The 27,307-nt window shown below is 41.8% G+C and overlaps 1 protein-coding gene across 2 annotated transcripts in view; it reads left to right on the top strand.

The window, feature by feature from the left end:
* The window catches only part of IKZF3 (IKAROS family zinc finger 3), a 224,925-nt gene that overhangs the window by 145,196 nt on the left and 52,422 nt on the right, over positions 1 to 27,307 (top strand). Inside the window, exons 4-5 of one of the 2 annotated variants that reach the window (XM_077459817.1) lie at positions 17,656 to 17,901; positions 26,851 to 27,018. In XM_077459817.1, coding sequence (XP_077315943.1) covers positions 17,656 to 17,901; positions 26,851 to 27,018 — 414 coding nt within the window. Of the gene's footprint in view, positions 1 to 17,655; positions 17,902 to 26,829; positions 27,019 to 27,307 lie in introns of both variants that reach the window. The other variant, XM_077459816.1, reaches the window with a different exon arrangement.

The following is a 27,307-nucleotide window of genomic DNA, read 5'->3' as shown; positions in this document are numbered from 1 at the left end:
TCATGCTAATGTGTTGGATTGAATATTTATTAAACTCTTTGTAAAATAAATCTTCGTCACAGAAATTATAGAAATATACAAGGAAAAAAAACCCCAATACATTTCACAACATAAAGGCATGCAGTAGGGCCCATAGACCTTAGACATATAGATCTTGACATAAATTGCCATGAGAAATATTGTAATAGGATTGCAAATATAGCTTAAATAATTAAGTATTAAAAACCATGACTAATATGGGGGGGAAAAAAAGAAAGAAAAAAGAAGAATAAAAGAGGGGGAAAAAAACGACATGGGCCTGTCGACGAGATATCCGATAGTGTATAAAAGAATAGGGATTTTGGGGTCAGGTGGAGGGGTTCTAGGATAGTAAAATTACAAAATCAGGGTTTTTCATAAAAAGATATCCAGGGGAACCATATCTCCCGGAAGTGAGAGTATCGGTCATGTAGTTGCGCCGGTAGTTCTTTCATCCTCATAAGCTTGTTTAAAACAGAGTTCCACCCAAAAGTGGAACTTGCGCTTATCCATCTCCTCCCCCCTTCCAGTGCCACATTTGGCACCATTCAGGGGGAGGGGGCACTCGGCGCAGTCTCTCAGAAGTTCAACCTACTTCCTCCTCCTCCAGGAAAATTAGAAAGTGCAGCAAGCTTCGGGCATTCACAGTAGGGGCTGGTTGTGTAGCCAAAAGGCTTCACTGCCGGATTCCCTTACCGGCAATGGTGGCGGCTGCCATCGGAAGATTCTGGACAATGAGTGTCCATATATTAAAAGTCAGCAGCTGCAGTATTTGTAGCTGCTGACTTTTAATTTTTTTGTGGGATGGTTGGACCTCCACTTTAATTTGGTTATCCGAATTCAGCCTTTGTCATTTTTGTTTGCTTTATAATGCACCATGCGCAAAAAGCCCCAAAAAAATTCCCCATGGGAGCAAAGGTTGTGTAGGTATGTGATCACCAGCCATTTTATTGGCTCCTGTGGAGATTCTTTACTTGATAATAAGATCTTTAATAAACCAGACTAGAGATGATTTGTTCCAAAGTGAGCCAGACCGTATGCTGCTCTAGGTCTGTGTGGAAGTGCTATCACCGCGGCTGTCTATGCACAGTTTGACTCACAGACTGCAGCCCAGGTTCAGGATGTGGTAATTCATTGCCTTGGTGTGGCAGCTATATGTTCTCAGCAGGCTGCAAGTATATTTCTGTTATGTCCAGGGAGCGGTTGCCGGTTAAGGCGCTAGAGTTTTGTGGGTTTTTTTTCTAGTTGAGGAGACCAGGTTGGATTTACATGTCTTACTTGTCTTTACCGAAAATAAACCCTTGTATTGAGTGCTTAGTGTGAACACCTAACCAGTGTGTATTTTTGGGTTGGCACTGATATTTTTACACATCATACATAAAGAACACCATAGAGGTAACAGAAATATCATACCTATTGTCTGATAGAGCATTTGCAGTAAGAGATAAAGTAGTGCTCTTAGTAGCCCTTCTTATTTTTAAAGGATAACTAAACCCAAAAACAAAAATGTAATATTTTGCAGTTTACAGTCCTTAGATTTGGTGATTGCGTTTTTTTTTTCTCTTTTTTTCACTCTAAGAACAACTTCAGCAAATACAGAAAATATCTATTGATCTTGCCAAATGCAGCATTCTCCTCACTTCCTGTGAGCTTCATCAAAGATTATCTTCCTTTCCTGTCGCATCATGGCAGCATATACTTGGGTTGTACACAACCAGATATTACTGAATAGCTATAATTGTAAGAGGAGGTCCCACCACAGTATTCTCCTTTTTTTCCCTCACCTGTTCAAGACTGAAAGGACAGCTCAGCACCCCTTACCGCTTCTGCTCCAGACAGATTCAGGCTCTCCTGGATGGATGTCCTTGCCTGTACAGTCTCTAAATGAGCTAGTTGGAAGGAACCCCACTCTGTTGGTCTCAGGGGTATGTTGCCTGGCATTATACAAGCCTTAATCAGTCTTAACTTACTTGCAGCGGTTCTCATGTTTTTCTTTTTTGCACTAGCTGGACTCTGTAGTCCCACACAAGCCAGCCTGCCATTCATAAGATCGCGCCCGCACGTCCAGCTGCATCTGCCCATGCGTGGGCGCACCAGGGGCTCATCCTTCCAGTTTCCAAGATGGCGACGAGCTTCTCGGCGTGCGGGTGTGCATGCATGGGCGTAAAATCACTTCCGTCACGATGGTGGCAAATTTAAAAGCCAGCAGCTTCCATACACACTCTGCTTCTCTGCCTCCTGGCAGAATTCAGACTGCACTCGGTTAGGGGGTATACCTGGCACCTGATCCTCTGCCTGCTTGCCACTCTTATCTGCTCTCCTCCACCAAGGTAAGCTGGGCCTCTTTCTCTTCCTCTATATGGTGTTAGTATTACTATCTCTACCTCTGCCTGATATCCCTATGTATGCATTCCAGGTGGAAGCTGCTTATCACTCTCCATTGAGGCCGCTGCCCAAGCAGACCATCCACTGCCTAATAGGTAAGGGTTGGCCTAATTGGTATGTAGTGAATATTTGGAAAAAGAGAGCCTTGCCACTAATGCAGCCTTATTGGGACAGGCCTACCAGGTCCACAAGATCATCGAACTCGAGACGCAGAAAACATCACAGAAGAAGCCACTCAGATCACAGAAGGAGCCACTCAAGATTATCCTCGTGACACTATCACTCACATTATAGAAAATCCTCTTCACGCCGATCATTATCGATCAGCCATCGCTCCCCGGCCAACTGCAAATGATTGCTTGGTTTGTGGCGCTATAGCCCTTCCAAAAAAGTTGTCCGGAAGCAACTAGGGAAAAAGAGACGGATGCCAGGGAGGTGACATCATGAAAGAATTTGTCAGAGAATCAAACCTACAAGCATAAGCTCCAGAAGCAGATAAACCTGCACAGAGTACCTCGGCGGCTATCCCTAATGCACTGCAAAAATCTGATATCTCATCTGACAGTGAAGGAGGTCCCATCAGGCTTTGATTTTTCCCTGATAGAGCCATTTTCCAGATCTGTGAAGGAAGCAATTGGATGGGAGGAACCTAAAGAAGCCCCACGTAAAGTAAGGAAATATTTTCCAAATCTGTAGCGGGATCCAGAAGCAAATTGGAAGACCTGATTAAAGAAGAGTGGTAGACATATTTAAGCACATATTTAAGATGGAATATTTTGAAAGGGAGGAAGAGGATAGAGAACCCCAGAGAAAATGGGAAATTTGGAAAACATTTAAACTAACAAAGTCATACAGTGAGGTATATGGGCTATAAGGATGCTCTTTTTTCCCTAGGTGCAGGTAGGGGGTGGGGGGAAGGAAAAAAAGGAAGAAAAAGGAAAGGGAAAGAGAGAAAGAAAAAAAAAAGGGGGGGGGTTAGGGTGGAGAATTCAAGATTTAAACTATAGAGAGACAGACCAAGATCACGATTGGAGGAGTTAAGACTTATGGAGTATGGATAAGAAGCCCCTGCTATTGTCCTATATGTGTCAAATCTCTTTTTTTATTTTGTTGTTGATGTACAATCTGAAAGACTTGATAATGTCTCGTATGTTTATGCTATTTTATATGTAAAGATGAAAAAAAGTTCTAAATAAAGAATAAAAAAAAAAGAAGAGTGGTAGAAACCAGAGAAAAAAATAGTCTCAATAATAGGCTAGGAAAATTATATCCACTGAAAGAAGCTAACATAAATCTGTTAATGTCAGCTTCAGTGGTAGATGCATCACTAATGCGGTTGGCCAGGCACATAACGTTACCTATTGAGGATGCAGTAACATTCAGGAATGTGTTGGACCATAAAATCGACCTCGATTTAAAAAGAGATTACTCTGCAGCAGGTGGTGCTTGCAGCCCAGCCATTGCCTTAGCAGCAGTAGCAGTAGCAGCATTGGATGTCCATCTCCAGCTAGACATCCTATATTGAAAAGCTGATTCTAGAGGGGGCAGAACACAGCTCTTCAGGAACTCAGTCTCGCAGGGGATTTTGTAGCAGAAGCTTTGGTGGACACAAGCAGATCCTTCTCTAGAGCAATGCTGGCCTCTGTAATCGCCATAAAAGCCCTATGGCGTAAACCATGGGCAGCGGATACAGTTTCTAAGACCAGTTGGTGTAGAATTACATACGACGGAACAAACCTTTTCGGAGCAAAATTAGACTCAGCTATATCGAAAGTTACTGATGGAAAATCGGGCCTTATTCCCTCAGACAGGAGACCAAAACAACAGAAGCCACCAACACACAGACATAATCTCCTAGAAAGGTTCAGGGTGGCAAAGTCATACAGGCAAGGAAAAGAACCCCCAGACCTCCTTCTTGAAATTGCAAAAACCCAAATCTTCAACCGCAGGAGATCAGTAGAAGTCTTTTTGAAGGTACACCCATCCAACCTGGGATAATAGAAGCCAGACTCAAGAAGTTCATGCAGGTTTGGGTGGAAAACATAAAAGATCCTTGGATTGTGGCTACCTTTCAATTTGGTCACAGGTGGAAATTCAAAAACGGAATTCCCAGGAATCAGTTTCATGCAACCAGGATACCAACATCTCGAGAAAAATGAATGTTGTTAATTAAAATATGTACAGGATTTACATCAGAAATGGCAATCGCAGAAGTACCATTGCTCCAGAGAGGTAAAGGTTTCTACTGTCCATTATTTCTGGTAAAGAAAATGACATTCAGTACTAGACTTAAAAGATCTCAACGAGAAACTTATGGTTGAGCCATTCAAGATGGAAAGCCTTCAATCAATTCTAGCGATAAATCTAGGAGACTGGATGCTGTCCATCGATTTATCGGACCCATACACCTAACGTGTCACTGACCATTTCAAACTCAGAGCATCGTCTCGCACATACTAGAAATGAGAGCCGCCTTTCAAGCCCTTTTAGCATTCAGCCCCTACGTGAGAGGCAAGAATGCGTTGTTACATATGGACAACATGTTACATATGGACAACAAAATGGCAGTGGCTTACATCCAGAGACAAGGGGGCACCAGAAGTCATTCTCTTATGAGGGAAGTTTGTCCCATCCTCAAATGGACACAAGCGAACCTAGCAGACAGGGGCAGTGTACGTTCCAGGAGCCCAGACTCAATTTGCTGACGATCTAAGCAGGACCTTCTCTATCTTGCCTTTGACCTTGGGTATTCCGGACATAGATCTAGCAGCCACCCCAATGAAAGTAGAATGCCTGAGGTATCTTGCAAGAGCCGCCAACCTGTCAGTGGAAGGTATGAATTGTCTGCAACATCCTTGGAATTTTCAGCTGGGATACATCTTCCCTCCAACACCTCTAATTGCGAGGTTCCTGCTCAGGCTCAAAAGATCAACATCCATGGTGATAGCAGTGATTCCCTTCTGGCCAAGAAGACCATGGTTCATAACACTTCCCCACTGGACACGGAGAAACCATTGCCTCTTCCGGTAACATAAGACTTACTCTTCCAAGGTCAATTTCTTCACCCGTCGGCAGAGAAATTACATCTGACGGGACGGAGGTTGAAAGGTCTGGGCTTCTAGGTCAGGGATGTTTTCAGAGGGTGATTGAAAAGCTAGAAAAACCACTATCAACAACACTTACAAAAGAATTTGGAGAAAATTCACCTCTTTTGCACAACAACAATCTTGGTGCACATCATCGCCTGAGGTAACATAGATCCTCGAGTTCCTTCAATCAGGTCTGGAAAAGGGCCTAGGTTCGAGTTCCCTTTAAAGTACAAGTTTCTGTACTATCGGCCATGAGGGGAGTCAAGTGGGCCCAAGACCCTTTCCTCATACAGTTTCTAAAAGCCTGTCTAAAGCGAAGACCTCCCAGGAAACCTACCTTTCCAGCCTGGTATTTATCCATAGTATTAGAAGCATTATCTCATAACCTTTTTTTACCAAAGCTTTATTCCTGTGGGACTAAACGCTAAAAGTTAGATTCCTCATTGCCATAACCTCAGTAAAGAGGGTAACTGAAATGCAGGCACTACTAATAAAAGAGCCCTACCTGATCTTTTACCTGGACCTAAGGCTTTCGGACTGATTTATTCCAAAGGTAGCCTCTTCATTTCAATTCCAGCCCTACTTTCAAATCAGGGTGATCCGCATCCGTTAGATGTCAAAGGTAACATCTCAGCATACCTCACAGCAACTAGCCCATTCAGAAAGACAGATAATCTCCTTGTTATTCCTCATGGTTTCAAGAGGGGACAGGAGGCCTCTCCACATACCATAATTGAGAATCATCAAAAAAAGCCTATTCGTTACAATGGATTCAAATACCCGAGGGTTTGAAGGCTCACTCTACCAGGGCGATGGCAACTTTGTGGGCAGCGTACGGCAGAGTATCTTCAGAGACAATATGCAAAGCTGCGACTTATTCATTTAGGAACACATTCATGACACATTACAAAGTGGATCCCACACAGTTGATAACTGTGGAATTCGGGAAGTCACTCAATCAAGCCAATACCTAAATTGCTTGTTAAATAAACACATTTTTTTCTTGCACCCACCCAGTTGGCAAGATATTTCCCAAGTGTTAAGTGTATGCTGCTATGATGCGTCAGGAAACGAGAAAATTATATGCTCACCTTTTCATAATTTTCCTTTCCTGACGCATCTTCATGGTAGCATACAGATGACCACCCTTTAAGGTGGTAGATACAGAGAATACTGTGGTGGGACCTTCTCTTACAATATAATCACACACACATAGGTTGGACTTGATGGACTTGTGTATTTTTTCAACCTCACCTACTATGTAACTATATAATTATAGCTATTCAGTCCTATCAGGTTATGGGGGCGGAGAGTCACACTCCAAGTGTATGCTGCCACGAAGATGCGCAGGAAAGGAAAAGTACAGAAAGGTGAGTACAATTTTCAGTTTTCTAGCTTTCTGTTTTTTGTAAACTACCAATTGCAGAAAAGAGAAGAAAAGATACAGACATGTCTGTAGTTCATAGAAGCCATGCCACCTTAGGCTTCGTTCGCACTGCGACTTGTCATGCAACTTTGCATGGCAAGTCATTCCCCATGTTTTCCAATGATAACCATTTATATATGTGAGACTTAAAGTAGATGCAGCCACTTCAAAGTGGTTCACGCACTGCTGTGGTCCAACGTTCATGCAACTTGCAGGCCATAGACTTCAGTGTTAGCCCTCAAAAGCAGTTGTACAGCAGTTATCCTGGTCAAAGCCAAAGTCGTATCCAAGTTGCACCCATCCAAAGTTGCGTTAAAGTTGCACCAATGTTGGCTCAACTTTGGAGTCATACAAGTGTGAATGGAGCCTTCTAGTGGATACATGATGTAGGGACAGGAAGTGATCCAGGGACAGGAAGTGTGCTATTTGCAGGATTGCCTGCAAAATTAAGGAAAAGAAGGTTGAAAAAAGAAAACTAATGAAGCCATCTCACTGCCTTGTAATCTGCTATATACAGTGGTGTGAAAAAGTGTTTGCCCCCTTCCTCATTTCCTGTTCCTTTGCATGTTTGTCCCACTTAAGTGTTTCGGAACATCAAACCAATTTAAACAATAGTCAAGGACAACACAAGTAAACACAAAATGCAATTTGTAAATGAAGGTGTTTATTATTAAAGGTGAAAAAAAATCCAAACCATCATGGCCCTGTGTGAAAAAGTGATTGCCCCCCTTGTTAAAACATACTATAACTGTGGTTGTCCACACCTGAGTTCAATTTCTATAGCCACACCCAGGCCTGATTATTGCCACACCTGTTCACAATCAAGGCATCACTTAAATAGGAGATGCTTGACACAGTAAGGTCCACCAGAAGATCCTTAAAAGCTACACATCATGCCGAGACCCAAAGAAATTCAGGAACAATTGAGAAAGAAAGTAATTGAGATCTATCAGTCTGGAAAGGGTTATAAAGCCATTTCCAAAGCTTTGGGAATCCAGCGAACCACAGTGAGAGGCATTATCCACAAATGGCGAAGACATGGAACAGTGGTGAACCTTCCCAGGAGTGGCCGGCCGCCCAAAATTACCCCAAGAGCGCAGCGACGACTCATCCAAGAGGTCACAAAAGACCCCACAACAACGTCCAAGGAACTGCAGGCCTCACTTGCCTCAGTTAAGGTCAGCGTTCATGCCTCCACCATCAGGAAAAGACTGGGCAAAAATGGCCTGCATGGCAGAGTTCCAAGGATAAAACCACTGCTGAGCAAAATGAACATCAAAGCTCGTCTCAATTTCTCCACAACATATCTTGATGATCCCCAAGACTTTTGGGACAACATTCTGTGGACCAATGAAACAAAAGTGGAACTCTTTGGAAGGTGTGTGTCCAAGTATATCTGGCGTAGAAGGAACACTGCATTTCATAAAAAGAACATTATACCAACAGTAAAATATGGTGGTGGTAGTGTGATGGTCTGGGGCTGTTTTGCTGCTTCAGGACCTGGAAGACTTGCCGTGATAAAAGGAACTATGAATTCTGCTGTCTACCAAGAGATCCTGAAGGAGAATGTCCGACCATCTGTTCGTGTACTCAAGCTGAAACGAACTTGGGTTCTGCAGCAGGACAATGATCCTAAACACACCAGCAAGTCCACCACCGAATGGCTGAAGAAAAACAAAATGAAGACTTTGGAGTGGCCTAGCCAAAGTCCTGACCTGAATCCTATTGAGATGTTGTGGTATGACCTTAAAAAGGCCGTTCATGCTCGAAAACCCTCTAATGTAACTGAATTAGGACAATTCTGCAAAGATGAGTGGGCCAAAATTCCTCCAGGACGCTGTAAAAGCCTCATTGCACGTTATCGCAAACGCTTGGTTGCAGTTGTTGCTGCTAAGGGTGGCCCAACGAGTTATTAGGTTTAGGGGGCAATCACTTTTTCACACAGGGCCATGATGGTTTGGATTTTTTTTCACCTTTAATAATAAACACCTTCATTTACAAATTGCATTTTGTGTTTACTTGTGTTGTCCTTGACTATTGTTTAAATTGGTTTGATGTTCCGAAACACTTAAGTGTGACAAACATGCAAAGGAACAGGAAATGAGGAAGGGGGCAAACACTTTTTCACACCACTGTATTACATGTTTGGTTTGCATTTAGACACTTCCAGGGTTAGGCAACCTTGAACAGGTGGAGATCTACCTGAACAATGTGGGAGAAGTCAAAGATCACTGGGCACGGTGTCTCCCCCTCACATATAATTTAAACCTCAAATTGTCATACTACTGTGCCGCAATTGCATGCCTTGCACGTCAATCATAGGTTTAAATCAGGTGGTGAGGAGGCAATATATTGCCTCCTCAGCACCTGTCAAACACCCTTGGATCACTTTCAGAGAAGCAGCAGTGCCTGCTGCACTTGTGAATGAGCCCTTAGTTGCATTCAGCAGCGGCACCATTAGGGCTCATTTACACGTAAAGTTGGGGGGCCTCATTCACTTGAATGGGTCATGCTTGACAGGTGCTACACTTACCACCCATGACAAGGCGTAAAACTCCTTCTGCATCTGGGACATGTGTACACTTCTGTCCACTGCAGCTAAAGGGGGCAGGGGTGATAAAAACACATTTTAACTATGGGTTTTACCACCCTCCAACCTTTAAATGTAAATTAACCCTTACTGTTCTGAGCCCCCTATAAGGCTGCTTTCACACTGATGTGCTGTGGTTTGCCTGCACCATGGGTGCAGCGCAGTGCATCTACATCAGTGTAAAAAGCAGCCCTGCACTATTATGCCCAGTGTATTGCTTCACACTGACCTGAAGATTTCTTATTTCCTGCTGCTGGCACCACTCTGGAGACCATTAGCTGGCATAAGAGGCGGAGTGCAGATGGTATCACTCCACATGGGACAAGAGCCAGCACTGCAGAGGAGGCATCGGCTTATGTGGCTCTTGCTCCCTACTACAGCTCCAAATTTACAAGTAGTCCCTCTGCATTGCACTCTGTTTGATGCTCTGAAATGGCGGGTCAGCAAACCCAGACCACAATCTACCAGTCTTGATCTACTGGTCGCTGACCCCCGCTTTAAGCAATATGTGCAGCTGTTGGTGCCATTATTAAAGTGAATCAGTTGCTTTGCCAAACATGTAAGAATGCACAGCAAAAATTTCACACACCGCGGAGTTTATATCAAGTCAGCCAACTCATTGAATGAACTTACTAAAGGAATAGAGACTGATGATTTTTCAAAATGTAGGTTCACATAGCTTAGTAAATGAGATAAAAATGTGTTCACATTAACCTCCTCAGCGGTAATCCCGAGTCTGGCTCGGGTTGGGAATTTCATTACAATAGCGGTAACCCCGAGCCAGACTCGGGCTTGCACCGCTCGATGCAGGGGATGACACAGGTAACGTTACTTACCTTGTCCCCTGGATCCAGCGATGTCCGCCGCGCTGTGTGATCGAGCCGTCCTGCGCTCGATTCACAGTGCCGAATGCCGCCGAGCTCCGTTCCCTGCGACGTTACGACGCACGGGAGCGGAGAACGGCGGCAAATTCAAAAATGTAAAAAGACACAAAACACACACAGCACTGTAATCTTACAGATTACAGTGCTGTAGTAAAAAATACACACCCCCTTTGTCCCTAGTGGTCTGTGCAATGCCCTGCATGCACTTTTATATTATAAATACTGTTTTTTACTGCTTGTAATTGGGAGATTGTCCATAGCAACCAAAACATGTCCCTTTTTCATATTTTTTTGGATTTGATTACATTATTGAATAATTTTTATTATTCTTTATTATATTATAAACTTTATCATACCCGGGATGTCCGCTAGACTCTGGTTTGAAGAGATTTCAGAGCGTTATTCCTAAGAATTACAGGACTACAAAATAAAAGCCAGATTTCCATGCAAAATAATTGTACCGCTTTCAGCACCTTATTCCAGACTGAATCATACCGCCAGGGAGGTTAAATACCCCGTTACATAAAAGGTACATTAGGAAAATTTGGGATTTTTGCTAGCGAATATCTGGATGATTAAAGCGAGCACAGCTTCACATTTTGTCTACTCTAAAGCCTTGTACACACGATCGGACTTTCCGCCAGGAAATGTTGGATGTCAGGCTGTTGGCGGAAAATCCGACCGTGTGTATGCTCCATTGGACAATTGTTGTCAGACTTTCCAGCAACAAATGTTGCTAGCATCTTTTCAAATTTTCCGTGTGTGTACACAAGTCCGTTGGACAAAAGTCCAAAGTACAAACACGCATGCTCGGAAGCAGAAGTGGCCGGTCTTGTAAACTAGTGTTTGTAATGAAGAATTAACATTTGTGACGTGGCAAATTATGAAATCTCCAAATGCAGCGCACATTCTCTTATTCTTTATTGGGATAATAATGAAGCTGCTTTGTTAGTGATACAGATGAAGTTATTGCAAACTAATTTTACAAAGGCTTTTTTTTCTAGTGATATCAAGAATAATATTATTATGTTTATTTATTTATTTATTTTTTGTGCAAGTTACCACAACACCAATTATCCTGTAGTTTTTAAGATCAAAGATTCAACTATGTTGGTGTCCCTTGTCAATTTTACATTGTATTTTTTAAATGTAACTGCCTACTCCCAAACTGTCATTTGAAGTAAAACACATAGCCAATTATTATTCTCCACATTATTTTTATTGTGCACAAAAAAAAAAAAAATAGACATGCTATCTGCCAATAGAACTTAACCAAAATGTGCATTATATGCATCCAAAAATATAGAAAATATACCATATCAAATCATTATTCAACCAAAAAAATTATGGTAAAGCAATACCTCAAAGGCCAATAATAAATAACACATTATCTCCTCCGATTCCACAACATGTCTGGTTGACGAACGGCTATTCAGAAATGAACTGAAAAGCACTAAATGAATAGCGCAAACTGAAAAGCGCTAAATGAAAAACGTGGAAAAAAAAGCTTGAATCAACACTTACCAAACTTCTACTAACATGAAATTAGCAGAAGGAGCCCAAAGAGTGGCGCTAAAGAGCTGAAAAAACACGTAGTACGTCTAGTACGTCACTACATTCGTAATTCTTGGCCAACATTTGTGTGACTGTGTGTATGCAAGACAAGTTTGAGCCAACGGCTTTCAGATAAAATTCCACGGTTTTGTTCGTGTGTACGAGGCATAAGTGAACATTTACTTTGCAAAATAAAATTAACTACTCCTTTGATAATTCAACCCCATAGACTTGCAATGTTAGGAGAATAAATTAAGCAGAACCACTATGCACAGCTGAAAAGTAGGAAGCAGAGTCTGCATATGTAATGTGCAAATATAGATGCCACCATGTACATACATAGTTACATGTATAAAACTAAACATAATAACATTTACATCAAGCTGATTTATTTTACATTCATAACTAAAGAATAATTTAAAAGATTTTACATTGTGATGTTGCTACTTTCCATTTCAATACTAAAAAGAACCCTTTTGGATTAAAAAAAAAAGACCTTACTTTGCCTTGAAAATAAAACTGAGAGAAATACTGAAGCTTCTGTTACTGGCCCAAGGTGTTAGATGCCCGGCTTCCATGCTAATGCAATTGCTTCAATGCTTTCAGAATCACTAACAGCGAATATGTAAGTAGTGATGCCAGATCTTCTAATCTGCTACTATAACTGGGTTAGTGAGTCAGGAAGCATTGAGGCCTTTGTGTCAACGTCGTCATATGCAGAGCTGCTCTATTCGAAAAGATGATTCCAGTGACCACAAATTTGGTCAATTATTAGATTCAACATATAATGTTACCATTGGATTGGTGTGGAGCGGAGTCCTCGCCGGGTATGGATTCTCCACTGGTTGTGTGAGTGGGCGTGTCTGGAAAAAGACAGTCCAGTGGAAGTACGGTGTGAGGACATCACAAGGAAGCAGCCATTGGGATATTTATGTAAGGCTTTATATTTTCGGATGTTCGGTGAGTTTAAACCCCAAAGGGGAGTGTGACGCACTTGTGGAGAGATCTGGTGAAAGGTGCACAGCTTTACAGACAACACTGAGATTACCATTTGTCTTCATCTTGGACTTTTAATCTTACCACCATCTGATACTGCTGTCCTTTGTCTCTTCTATCACTTATGTCAAATGGACATTTGTTAGCCTGGTCATTTTATCATTGACAGGGGCGCTGCTTATGATGAATGTTTCTGATGCTATCTGAGTATTCGTTATATTTATCATATAAGAAGATATTGGTTTATGTGATAAAGCAGCACCTATTTGCACATTTTATTGGAAAATTTTATTTTATGTGTATATTATATTTTATATATGTCTATTAAGAAATCTTTGAACACCATAGTGCTGAGATAAGGAGAAGTGGGTATCGGTTGCGTTAGTGTGTACTTTTCTCCTTTTGTTTATATATAGTGTAAGCCATGGGTCTTCAAACTACGGCTCTCCAGTTCAGAAACTACAATTCCCATCATACCTAGTCATGTCAATGAATGTCAGAGTTTTACAATGCCTCATGGTATGTGTAGTTTTGCAATAGCTGGAGGGCTGTAGTTTGAGGATCCCTGGTGTAAGCAATAAAGGTGCAGATAAACAAAGAAAAGGTCAAAGTCCACGTAGGTAGAAAAAATGAATGAATAATCAATTTAAAGTGAATAATCAATATAAAGTGATCTTCTTAAAAAAGTTCATAAACGCAATGTCCATCCCCAGTCATATGTAAAATATCAAATATCCTTGTGCAAAAGAGATGTATAGAATATTCTTGTGCGAAGCCTCCTCCGCAGACAATAGGAATGCACGCTTAACGAATGGACTTGATCTTCTATCTCTAGAAAGGTCTACAGAGCTTAGATCCCAATGTACAAAACACTGCTCTTGGGGCAGTTCCCAAGTACTCTCCACAAAAGGTGAGATACAACATTCCTCTGTCAAAGCCTTCTCATCAACTGTGGATAGGGATATGGAAATAAAATCCACCAATAGTGTAAAACCTTTATATACGTTTTATTCTAGTTAAAAGTGCACTTACATTATTAAAATATCCAAAGCGCCATAACGGAAAAGCGAAATCTGATGGCAAAGAGACAAACAGCCGCACTTCTGGGATCAGTAAAACGCGATGACTTCAGCACACAGCTCCGCCCTATTGTGTCAACATGACACCTATACAACTAGGTTTTTCAGATGGTCAGAATTGGTAAGCTTAGTATTTCCTTAAAGTGATATTAAACCCTCAGTTTTTAAGTACTTGAATTAGTGGATTTAATCACTCACTCGGTATGCAGCTTCTCTATCTTTTAATCCTTGCCTGTGCTCTTATTGAAGCTAGTGCCATGACCGCTGTTCCAGGTTTCCTGTTTAAGGGTAGTTCCTTTCTCCTGTAGCATCCTATGGAGCCATCCTTGCACGCTGAGATTAGAATTGTGCCACCCTACACCAGTGGTTCTCAACCTCAGTCCTCAAGTACCCCCAACGGGCCATGTTTTCAGCTTTTCCTTTACTTTGCACAGCTGCTTTAAATCAATATCAATGACATGGTATTTCTAAGAGCTATTTTAGCTAAGGGAAGTTATCAAAACATGGCCCATTGGGGGTGAATGAATGAATGAAAGAAATATTTGTATAGTGCAAAACGCGAACTGAATCGCCTCAAGGCTCTGTGATGAGCTTTGATCATCAGCTAGAAGAGGAAGTCTTGAGTTTTTTCCTAAAAGACAGGTGGTTTTCTTCCAGGTGGATGTTGATTGGTAGAGCATTCCATAGCCGAGGTCCTTGGACAGTGAATCTCTGATCCCCCTTAGATTTGTACCGGGCTTTGGGCATGAGGAGGAGGTTTTTGTTGGCTGATTGAAGACTGCGGTTTGGTGTGTAATGATTTATTTTCTCAGCTAGGTATCTATGCACGCATTTGTGGGTGAGGCAGAGGGTCTTGAATGTGATCCGATTTTTTTACGGTTAGCCAATGTAGGCTCCTCAGGGAAGGAGAGATTGATTCCCAGGTTTTTTTTCCTGTTATCAGCCTTGCCGCCATGTTTTGGATCAGTTGTAATCGCGCAAGTTGATATTGTGGTAATCCTATGTAAAGCAAGTTTGCGTAGTCCTGTCGTGAATTAATGATTGTTCCAACTACCACTGCTTTGTCATTCTTTGGGATAAAAGGGATGAGTCTGCGTAGCATGCGTAGAAAATGGTGAGATCCACTGACTACTGCTCCTATTTGTGCATCCATTGACATTTGTGAGTCTAAAATAACCCTGAGACTCTTGGCCTTGGTCTTTGGGGAGATGGTCTGCCCAAAGACGGTGGGTGGAGTCCAGGAGGTTTTGGTTACGGAATTATGATTTGGATGTAGGATAAGAAGCTCTGTCTTTGATTCATTGAGTTTGAGGGAGTTGGTGGTCATCCAGTCTTCTACTGAATTGAGGCAGTTTTCTAGTTGTTGGTGGTGATCTTTTTGTCCAGTCATACAGAAATAAAGTTGCGTGTCGTCAGCGTATGAGTGGAAGCAAAGGTCTGAACATCTGATGATTTGGAGGAGTGGGCGGATGTAAATGTTGAAGAGAACTGGTGACAAAGGTGATCCTTGAGGTACTCCGCAGGTGACTGCCCAGGATTCAGAGAAGAATTTTCCTAGTTTCACTGTCTGTGAACGATTTCCTAGGAAGGACGCGAACCATTGGAGATCTGCGTCTTGGACTCCGGCTACTTCTGTGAGGCGGACGAATAGAGTATTTTGGTCTACTGTATGAAACACTGCGCTGAGGTCTAACAGTACCAGGAGACATGACTCTCCATCATCCGCTGCTTCGAGGGCGTCGTCCCAAATCTTAAGGAGTGCTGTTTCTGTTCCATGACCCGGGTGGAAGCCTGATTGCAGCAGGTCCAGGAGTTTGTGTGTATCCAGGTGGAGTTGTAACTGTTGTACTACAGCTTTCTCCATGATCTTCGAAATGGTGTTAAGGCTTGTAATTGGCCTACAGTTGTTTGGGTCCTGAGGGTCGAGGTTAGGTTTCTTTAGCAGAGGTTTGAAGATGCCTTGTTTGAAGGTGCTAGGAACGATCCCTTCTTGGAATGATCGGTTTATGAGGTGCGTTATAGCGGGAGCCACAATGTCGGAACATTCTTTCAGTAGTTTTGTGGGGATGATGTCAATTGGTGAGGTACTGTCACAAAGTTTATTGATGATGTTTTTTGTGGTGTCCGCAGTAATTTGGGTGAGTGAAAATTTTGGCGGTTGTGGAATGTTTGTGTAGATATCCTCTTTTTGTTTTTGATGGCTGAGGTTGGCTGTTTTCTTCTGACAAATTGTTTCCCTGATGGTTTCGAATTTATCGATGAAGAAATCCGACAGTACTTGAGGACTGAGGTTGAGAACCCTACACTATGTGCATCAATAGAAATATAACCCTGTAGCCTAAGATGAAAAGGCACTTTCCTGCATCTCTCCCCCCCCCCCCCCCCCGCTTTAGAAAAAACAAGCCAATTACTGGCTCATGTAAAAAGGACATCTGTCCCACACACCAATAGCCACTGCTGCTAAGCAGTGCCACCCACCAGTGCCCATCAGTACTGCTAAGCAGTTCACCAATAGCCACTGCTGCTAAGCAATGCCACCTACCAGTGCCCATCAGTACTGCTAAGCAGTTCCCACCAGTACCACCTACCAATGCCCACCAGTGTCGCCTATCAGTGCAGCCTCATTAGTGCCGCCTATCAGTGCCCATTAGTACCACCTATCAGTGCCCATTAGTGCAGCCTTTCAGAGCCCATTAGTGCAGCCTTTCAGAGCCCATCAGTGCAGCCTCATCAGCGCACAACAATGAAAGAGAAAAATGGCCTGTTGTTCAGACGCTCTCCATCCAATCTGACAGAGCTTGAGTTATTTTGCAAAGAAGATTGTGCAAAAATGTCACTCTCTAGATTTGCAAAACTGATATCCCCAAAAAGATTTGAAACTGTAATTGAAGTGAAAGGTGGTACTACAAAGTATTGACTCAGGGGGCTGAATACAAATGCAGGCCACACTTTTCAAATTTTTTTTAAATTTGGAAAACCATTTATCATTTTTCCTCCACTTCACAATTGGTGAAAAAAATTATCCATCTGTGGCCAGCCTTAATCCTTGTGTACAGCAGAGCATTCCTTACAACTCTCTCTTCTCGTTTTAGTGCAAAACTAGTGTTAATTAGGGTGTTTGTAACGCTGTGCCTAAACTCTAACAGTTAACTCTGATGCCCATCCTAACTATTAGACAAACCTAATAGTCAAATTCCAACTAAAGCCTAGTCTTAAACATGCTTCCTGCCTTCTCCTAACACCTGTACTAACTACAACAATAATCTCCTGCTCATAGGTGTTAATGGTCCAATTCAGAAAAGTACTCTGTAGTCAGAAGTGGATAATATTTTGAAGCCTTTCTACCCTCTAGGACTGCGGTTGTCCTCAGGACACTGAAAAATAGATGAAAATAGAGGGTGCACTGGCCTAATGCATTATCCAACAACAATTTTATTAAAGATAAAATATATAAAATAGCTACTCACAAACCAGGGTCCCTGCTGTCTGACATGTTTCGAAGGTATGTCTTTCTTCATCAGAGCCACATTGAGCCCTCTGTCTCTGCCCATTTCTCTTTGAAAAATATCACATTTGTACATTTGACAAAAAATATACATTGTTTATTGATTCTCTCTCTGCTTTCTATTGTCAGTGGACCTGGTAAAGGTAAAAAATGAATCCATGGAATCATCTGAAGCACCCCCAGAACACCCTGAAGGCATTGACCTAACCTATGGATATGGCTCAGAATGTGCACCCTATAAAAGCATTCAGCTGGAAAGACACAGCTCCTCATATGACCTCAACAGACCTAGCCTAGGAAAACTGTACTGTGACATCTGTGGACTGGCCTGCAACAGCCTCAATGTTTTACTGGTGCACAAAAGAAGCCACACAGGTAGGGATCCTTCCATGATCAGCTGACATAGATGTGTTCTCTACCCCAAATGAATGTGCCTCTTCAAACTACCTGCTTTAGATGCTTAAAAAAAAAATTAAGACTAAAAAAATAATGTCTTTTAAAGAGGAGCTTCTATGATTATATCTGAATAGGACCATGGGAGATAAGTCTAATATATTTATAACACTTATCTCTATGCTGTTGTCCTTTCCAAGATGCATTTCTCCTAAAAATAAGACTAGATCTCAACTTTACTTTCAGCTTATTGGTTCTGACCCTTGCTATTTTCTGAATGTAATTGGTCTCTCAGTCTATGAGGCCACAATTCACAGAGACTAATTCTATTCAGAAAATGGCAAGGACGGAAAGTAGTGCATTGACTGAAGCATTGAGCTAATGGTTCCAGTGCACTTCATTCCCAGTTTTTGGAGAGTTGTATTTATGAAAGGATAGCAGCAACAAATTACACTTACCGCCCACTATTCTTTTAACATATTAACAATTCTTGGATCTCTCCTTTAAGCGGAATTTCAGGCAAACAGCTATTTACAAAGTTGAAATACATACAGTATCTCACAAAAGTGAGTATGCACCTCACATTTTTGTAAATGTTTTATTATATCTTTTCATGTGACAACACTGAAGAGATGACACTTTTCTACAATGTAAAGTAGTGAGTGTACAGCTTGTATAACAATGTAAATTTTCTGTCCACTCAAAATAACTCAACACAGCCATTAATGTATAAACCACTGGCAACAAAACTGAGTACATCCCTAAGTGAAAATGTCCAAATAGGGCCCAATTGGCCATTTTCCCTCCCAGTGTGATGTGACTCATTAGTATTACAAGGTCTCAGGTGTGAAAGGGGAGCAGGTGTGTTTAATTTAATTTCACAATGGCTAATTGGGCCCAATTTGAACATTTTCACTTAGGCTGCTTTCACACTGCAGCGGGAGCGGCGTCGGCGGTAAAGTGCCGCTATTTTTAGCGGCGCTTTACCGCCGTTTTAGCGGCGGTGTGCGGGCGCTAGCGGGGTGGTTTTAACCCCCGCTAGCGGCCGAAAAGGGGTTAAACCCGCCCGCAAAGCGCCGCTGCAGCGGCGCTTTGCCGGCGGTATTGCCGCGGTGTCCCATTGATTTCAATGGGTAGGAGCGGTATAGGAGCGGTGAATACACCGCTCCTTCACCGCTGCAAAGATGCGGCTAGCAGGACTTTTTTCACCGTCCTGCCAGCGCATCGCTCCAGTGTGAAAGCCCTCCGGCTTTCACACTGGAGTTAAAGGGGCTGTTTTTTTTCAGGCGTTACACAGGCGCTATTTTTAGCGCTGTAACGCCTGAATACCGCCCCAGTGTGAAAGCAGCCTTAGGGATGCACTCACTTTTGTTGCCAGTGGTTTAGACATTAATGGCTGTGTGTTGTGTTATTTTGAGGGTACAGCAAATTTACACTGTTATACAAGCTGTATACTGATTACTTTACATTGTAGCAAAGTGTCATTTCTTCAGTGTTGTCACATGAAAATTATTACAAAAATGTGAGGGGTGTACTCACTTTTGTGCGATACTGTATATATGTTTTTTTCTTATCCATTGAGCTACACAGGAAGACTTTCATTTTCTAGTTATACTGCCGCCTACAAGAGGATTGGACACTGGTAAACAAAATAAAAACTATAATGCCAGTCAAGGATACTACCAGCATGCCTTAGTTTTTTGCAAGTGTCCTAGGAGGATGGACATCCTTTCTAAAGCTCTGCTGTGTAAAAGACTAATTTTATTTTTAACCTCTTTTTAATCTTACTGTGCTGTTGCTAGAGCTGGTCCCTCAGATTGCAGCTATCTGGTATGGTCATCCTCATCCTGGCTTTGGAGGCTCTGAAGACTCACTTTGTGAACGGGCTAATCAGACCAAGCACTGAGCGCTACATTTAAGTACATACAGTTAGGTCCAGGCACAATTTTCAGACTTTTGGCTCTGTATGCCACCAGAATAAAAAAATAATAAAAAAAAAATTAACAAAAACAAACAATCCAAATGAATTAGAGCAGACTTTCAGCTTTCATTCAAGGGATTGAACATAAATATCAAGTACAAATTTTAGGAACTGCAATCATTTTTATACACAGTCCCCCCCCCCCCCTAATTTTCAGGGGCTCAAATGTAATTGGACAAATCAATATAATCATAAATAAAATGTTAATTTTTAATATTTTTTTTTGAGCATCCTTTCCTGGCAATGACTGCTCGAAGACTGAAACCCATGGACATTACTAAAGACTGGGTTTCCTCGTTTCTGATGCTTTGCCAGGCTCTAATTGTACCTGTCTTCAGTTGTTCTTTGTTTGTAGGTCTTTTTACCTTTAGTTTTGCTCCACATTTTTTTTTCTTCCTATCATTCTGGTACAAATTAATCTTAGTTTCATCCATCCAACGAATGCTTTTCCAAAATGGGTCTGGCTTTTATAGATGTTTTATGGCAAAGTCTAATCTGGCTTTTCTATTCTTCAGGCTCATGAATGATTTGCACCTTGTGGTCAATCCTCTGTATTTGCTCTCGTGAAGTCTTGATTGTAGACTTTGACAATGAGATGCCCACCTCCTGGAAAGTGTCCTTCACTTGTCTGGTTGCTGTGAATGGGTTTTTATTTATCATAGAGAGGATCCTGTAATCATCCACTACTGTTGTCTTCCGTGGATGTCCAGGCCTTTTTGTGTTGCTGAGCTCACCAGTGCATTCTTCTTTCTTCAGAAAGTACCAAACTGTTAATGTAGCCACTCCTGTTGCTGCTATCTCTCTCTGGGTTTGTTTAATTTTTGAAGCCTTTCAATGGCCTGTTTCACTTGCATGGACAGCTCCTTTGAACGCATGATGTAGGTTCACAGCAATAGATTCAAAATGCAAATACCACACTCGGAATCAACTCCAGATCTTTTACCTGCTTAACGAAGGTGTAGCCCACACCTGACCCTGAAACATCTTTTTATTCAATTTACCAATTACTTTTAGTCCCTTGAAATAGGGGGTTGGCTTTTCTTAAGAGCTGCAATTCCTAAACCCTTTCTCCGATTTGTATGTACATACCCTCAAATTAAACATGAGAGTGTGCACTTTCAGCCTATATCATATAACTATAGCTTGAATATGTTTTGGTAAATACCTGAAAAACCTAAAATTGTGCCTGTGTCCAAATATATATGAACCTGAATGCCTAACGTAAGTCACTGAACGCCTTTAAATTTCTCCAGGTTCCACCACGGAAGGGGTTAGCTTCCCTGAGCACTGATTATCCGTTGGGTAAAATGTCACCCTCGCTTGCTTTTCTGCCATACAGCATCTCCTCACTGCTGCTTCTGCTTTGTAAAAAAACCACAAGAAACTTTGATCTCCTGCTGCCTGCCTACTGTCATCTTTGGCCATCCAACCATCACCTGCTAACAGCTGTACGAGTTTCATGAGTAGCTGAGGCCATGCTTTGTACCCTGAGCCTTATATTGCCTTACTGCCATGCTGTTACAACATTACTGATTCTAGACACATGAGGTCACCCTCTGGTCTCTCACCTACACCTGGGGTGTTTACCAAAGTGCTGGACCCTGTAAAAGCCCCGCTGTGCTCTCCTATCATTCCCGTTATAGAATACTTAGGCAACACCTAATCATCTCGATGGAACAATCACCACAGGCTCTGTCGGAAAAACTAGACTTTGACTGTCCAGACATTACATCGGTTTGAATGGATCCTCAAAAATTTGTCACCAGAAATGACTTGTCATTTGGAGTATCTGGGTCTATGTTTTTGTTTTGAACACAGTACAGGCCAAGATGTTTCTCCCACAGGAGAAACTGCAGACTATCCAATCTCAGATTTGAGCTCTCCAGTCCAGGAGTTGTCCAGTCTGGTTTCAGTAAAGCATTGGGCCATCCAGTCTGGATTTAGTCATACAATGCCAAGGCGGAGGTGAATCTGGATTCAGTCAGACAATGTGAGGGCAGAGGTATGCTTCAACCTTCAGCAGGGAGACAGAAGTCTTACCACAGCAAGAGTTCCAGTCTTCTCCTCCATTTATCTTCCAAGGGTAGACAATTGGCATGCAAACTTCCTCAGCCAGCAATGTCTGGACCCAGGCAGTGGACCCTACACCAAGAGATGATCCATGTGTCACAGGTGGAGGATGACAGATGTAGACCTGGCTTCCAGGTTCATCAATAAATTGGGCAGATCTGTCTCCAGATACAGGGATCCTCTAGCGAAGGTAGTGGAGGTTTTGATGGCTCCATGGAATCTGTATACCCTGATCTTTTTTTATTATTATTGTAATCTTCCATGATGTTACTAATCTCCTATTAGAAGCAAGCTGGCATAAGCTGGGAGTTGGACTCCAGAGCCACACAATCTGTTTGATTGGGATATAGGTATTCAGCATCTCTCTTGGATTTTATACACCCCAATCTACGCCTTTCCTCACCTGAGACTTCATCCTTGTCTGCTTCACAGGACTAAGATGGAGGCCATAGTTGTAATTGATGCAGACAGGCCCAGACAGATGTACTCTGATGGATGCTTTGCGTGTTCTACCAGATCATCCAGATCTTTTGTCTCAAGGACCAATTTATCATTCTGCTTCACAGTCGCTGGCTTTAACAGCATGGCTGCTGAAGCCCAGATTCTGAAAGACAGGGTGACAGGGTGAACTGGTGATTCCTACAACTTTAAAAGCTAGGAAGTCTACTTCCCACAATTTCTATCATTAGACATGGAAGACATATTTCACTTGGTGTGAGACTGTGTTTCCTCCCAAGAAATTTCTCTGTGGGATGAACCTTCCTTCCTACAGCTAGGTCTAGACCAGTGTTTGGCTTTCAGGAATATCAAAGCTCACGTTGTGCCCTTTCTATCTTGTTTTGGAGACTGTTGGCTTCTTACTCCCTGATTAAAACCTTATTTTTTGTAGCCATCACCTCTGCAAGGCGAGTGTCAGAACTGGTGGCCTTATTTTGTAAGGATCCTTTTCTGTTTTTCCTAGGGTCAAAGTGGTTTTGAGGCTAGGGTTGCCACCTTTTCTTTAAGCCAAACCTGAACACTTTAGCGACAATTTTTTTCCATAGTATACACTATAGGATTATAAAAGACTGGGACACCTTTGGATGCCCCAAGGAGAGTAGTAACTATGCGTGCTGCAGCGAACAGTGGGTGTGGCCAAACTGCTCTTGCTGACATCAACGCTCCGCCTCCCAGTGATGCCGGACAGAAATTTTTGAGAAAAAAAACGTTTCATATGTTTTGTTATAAAATTTTGCAAACAGGTAATTTTGAGGGACTGTTGATGAGGCACCAATTGGTGATATTGATAGCTGGCACTGTGGGCACTGATGGGTGGCACTGTGGGCACTGGTAGGTGGCGCTGGTGGGCACTGGTAGGTGGCACTGTTGTGAACTGGCAGGTGGCACAGATGAGGCGGAGGCTGCTCTCCTGAATCGGGGCCAATGTCCCACTGACAGCCACCGGTGATCGGCTTTTTTTTACGCTGGAAAACAGACAGGTCAGACTTACAGGTCGCCTGTAAGTTTGATCTGTCGGTTTTCCAGCATCTTGTATCATGTCTTTATTGGACCTATGGTTCTTTATATGCAGGCGTCCCCCCCCCCCTTATGCTCTGATCACTTTTGTTTTTAACCTAGTCATTGTGTGCTCTCTGTGGCTGCGTAGTGCCTTCCTCCATGGTGGTCCTTATTTCATGGGTGACCCTCTTGGGTGCTCTGATGTTTTTTTCTGGTAACCCTTCGTTGATTTGTATATGCCATGATGAAGCCATAAGGCGAAACATATCAGGATAATGTACGATTGCTCAATCACTGTTCAACTGGAACCCTCCATATTTGACCACCATAATGGAGATATTCAACAAAACTCAACGAATTACCATGTTGTATTATTGGTTTTAATCATGTTTTCAATAAAACTCTACTATATTTTTATATATATTTGTATGGTTTCCATTATTATTTGTAAGCACTATTACAATCTCTTCCCAAAACTCCCCCTTTTTTGGATAATAGATTAGGCATGTTATTTACTTATACAATCCTTGAGTATTGAAACATCATCTGATGTAGGGTCCTGCAGACAGTCTGTTGTTTTCTTGGGCCTTACTGTGTTGCTAACCCCTCAGCTGGCTTTATTTTGGATGTGACAGACTTCCTGTGTCCCTCAATGAACTAGAAAGAAAATAGGCATTTTGTACTCAATATTAAAATCCTTTTATTAGAGTTTGTTAAGGGACACATGTTCCAACTCTAGAAAACCGAGGCATGCTGATATTAGGATGTGTGCTGCTGAGCTGGCCTACAGTACAGCATCAAATCCTCCTGTAGGTAGCAGTGCAACTTGAAAAAATCAAAGACTTCTTGTGTCCAAGAAAAGGGAATCTGCCAATACTGCTGATTGTTTGTCCAGGGAGCAGGCTGTTCACACAGGGTTATGAAACAAAAACTAGTAGGGTTTAAAAGAGGCACACTTTTAGTCCCAGAGATATAATGAAAGTGGATTTTTTTTTTAAGTTCAGTTTCTAACTGTAGTTCTTCGTTAGAGAAACACTGAAGCTTCCATTGCTAACCTTCTCTCGAAAAAGTTGCCTGATTATGTCATTGACCTAATTTTAACACATTTTCCAAAACATTATATATACATTCAACATAGATTAGGCACGTTATTTACCTATACAATCCTCCCTTGTATAGACATCTAAAAGTCCTGAGACTGCTGCTGTTGCAGAGCTCCCAACTCATTTCCAGGGAATGGCCATCTTTCAGAACGAAATCCCTCTGTCCCATTTCCCCCATCATCTGTCCAGCTTTTTGGTCTGATGTAACTATGAAAAATGTTATATTATATTATTATATTAACCTCTAAATAATTGTATTGTTATTTAAAAAAAAAAACAGTCTATAGGAAAAGTAGTTATGGATTTATTAATTTTACCTATCAATTCCTGATAATTTGCACAATGGAGAATGTGGCAAGAGTGTGTCTTTTGTCTACATTTGTACTTTGTGCTCATGTGACACTCGGAAGTATTCCCCTTTTCTCCACCCGCTGCAGCTACATGAACGGTTATGTAGGGAGGCGAAGGGTGGGACGGAGATGTTGGGTCAGTACAAACTCTCCCGGAAGAGGAGAGGGTTATGGCATGTGCAGAACTGAGGCTGAGTTAGGGAATTGATTCAGTAAAATTTTCTAGCAGGTTAAAAGGTACATTGCAAGTAAACACATAATAATATATGGAAAAGAAAACCACTAAACATTTAATAGTTACCAGCGTTTTCAGAAAAAGGTCAGCAATGGCAACCTCCATAATTCTCTCACATCAAACGGACTTGAAAATCTAACCCAGAAACAACTTTGATCTCATGAGCTTACTTTCTAAGAGCTATTAAAATACTGATAAATACAGAAAATGTTCTGATCAGTATGTACACATAAAATAATAACATATTTGAAAGGTTCACTATCTGATTCTCAAGTCTGGTCACAAAAATACAATATTAAGGAATAAGGAATTAAGGATTGTAAGGAATAAACTACACGGTGTAGCAAAAACATAATTTGGGTAGAGAGCCTTTTTTTGTGATGTGTTTTTATACGCAGTATTTAAAGATCTTACAGTCATTTAACCGGTTACCAACTGCCTCACACAGATATACTGCGACAGAATGGCTCCCATGGGCGAAATCCCCTAAGGTTCCATACTTTGTGTGTAAACACACAAATACCTGTGCTGTCAGAGGAGAGCAGCCATATCCTCTGTTCCTACTAATTAAGAAAAACTATATGTCTCTTCTCCTAGTCACTCATATCCCCCTACAGTTAGAACACAGTGAGGGAACACACATTTAACTCCTTGATCGCCCCCTGGTGTTAACCCCTTCCCTGCCCGTGACATTTACACAGTAATCAGTGCATTTTTGTAGCTGTATAATTGTCAATGGTCCCAAAAAAAGTGTCAAGTGTCTCCGATCTGTCCGCCATAATGTCACAGTTTTTTTCAAAATTGTTGCTCTTTTTTTGTTTATAGCACAAAATATAAAAAACGCAGAGGTGATCAAATACCACCAAAAGAAAGCTCTATTTGCGGGAAAAAGGGATGCAAATTTGTTTGGGCACATCACTGCATGACTGTGCAATTGTCAGTTAAAGGTACGCAGTGCCAAATTGGAAAAAGTGCTCTGGTCAGGAATGGGGTAGAATCTTTCGGGGCAAAAGTGGTTAACAGAACAAGATGTCAAGCGTGAGCTGTGCAAGCTGAGGTGTCAACAGGGTTTATATCTCCCAGGGACATTAGTTGTACAGTCTCTCTGAGCTTTGCTTCCTTTGACTTACTGTGACAGGTGAGGTTGACCAAATTTTTTTCAGGCTCTGGATTTGAGCCTATGAAAATGCTGCACATTGTGTTCCCAGGATCCAGCACAACACACTCTGTTTCAGAATCTTTAGTTTCAAATTTTCAATGCAGACATTGATCAGCATTGCTAGTAAAAATGGAAAGTAGGAAAGAAAGTAAACAAATTAAAAAATAATAACTTTAAAGGGAGTCTAGAAAAAGAAAAGGGTAAAAGAAAAACAATTTTTGTCCATAATTGTTACAACACGTTTTTTTTTTTTATTTCTTATTGTTGTGGTGACAACCAGGTCGAGGCAGTGAGGTGAGCATTATAAAAGCATAGTCTGTATTTTTGAGAGAGGGAGGTTGCGGAGCACAGAACCATGTCAAGTATGGTCGTGCCCAGAGGTCCTGTTAGAAAAAAATGCTAAATCTGGCTGTATTATATGACTTGAATTATGTTTAGTTACAGTGCTTCCTAAATAGTTGTAGTGGTTCATGTTTTTTTTTTAATTACATGCTGAATGGAGTTTGCTCTTATAGGCCCGTGCTTGCCTGTTTCAGGAGAACGTCCTTTCCAGTGCAATCAGTGTGGAGCGTCATTTACCCAGAAAGGGAATTTACTCAGACACGGCAAGCTGCATACTGGAGAGAAACCATTCAAATGCCATTTGTGCAGCTACGCCTGCCAAAGGAGAGATGCCCTGTCCGGGCACCTCCGCACACACTCTGGTGAGCATACATTCAACTTTCCTCACATTCACTACATTTAAAGGCCAACTCCTTCCAAAATGTTCTGCTTGCTTAAATCACCTGCCAAATCCATGTTTCTATGGAGTTCTCCTTTACCAGGATTTCCTTCAGTAGTTTGTGTCTCCACTCTTCACATAAGGCCATAAAAAAAGCAATATCCAGTGGTGTAGTGGATTCCACAGTTATTTGCTGTCCTTATTATGGAGGATCCTTTAATAGATAACTGCACGTTTTGTGATTGACTTCCACGGATGGTAGAACTGGAAAT

Source organism: Lithobates pipiens, unplaced genomic scaffold, assembly GCF_037356315.1.
Source record: "Lithobates pipiens isolate NorthernLeopardFrog02 unplaced genomic scaffold, aLitPip1_a1.2 Scaffold_28, whole genome shotgun sequence".
NCBI lineage: Eukaryota > Metazoa > Chordata > Amphibia > Anura > Ranidae > Lithobates > Lithobates pipiens.
Note: the sequence above shows the minus strand (reverse complement) of the source record. Positions and strands in the feature narration are given on the sequence as shown.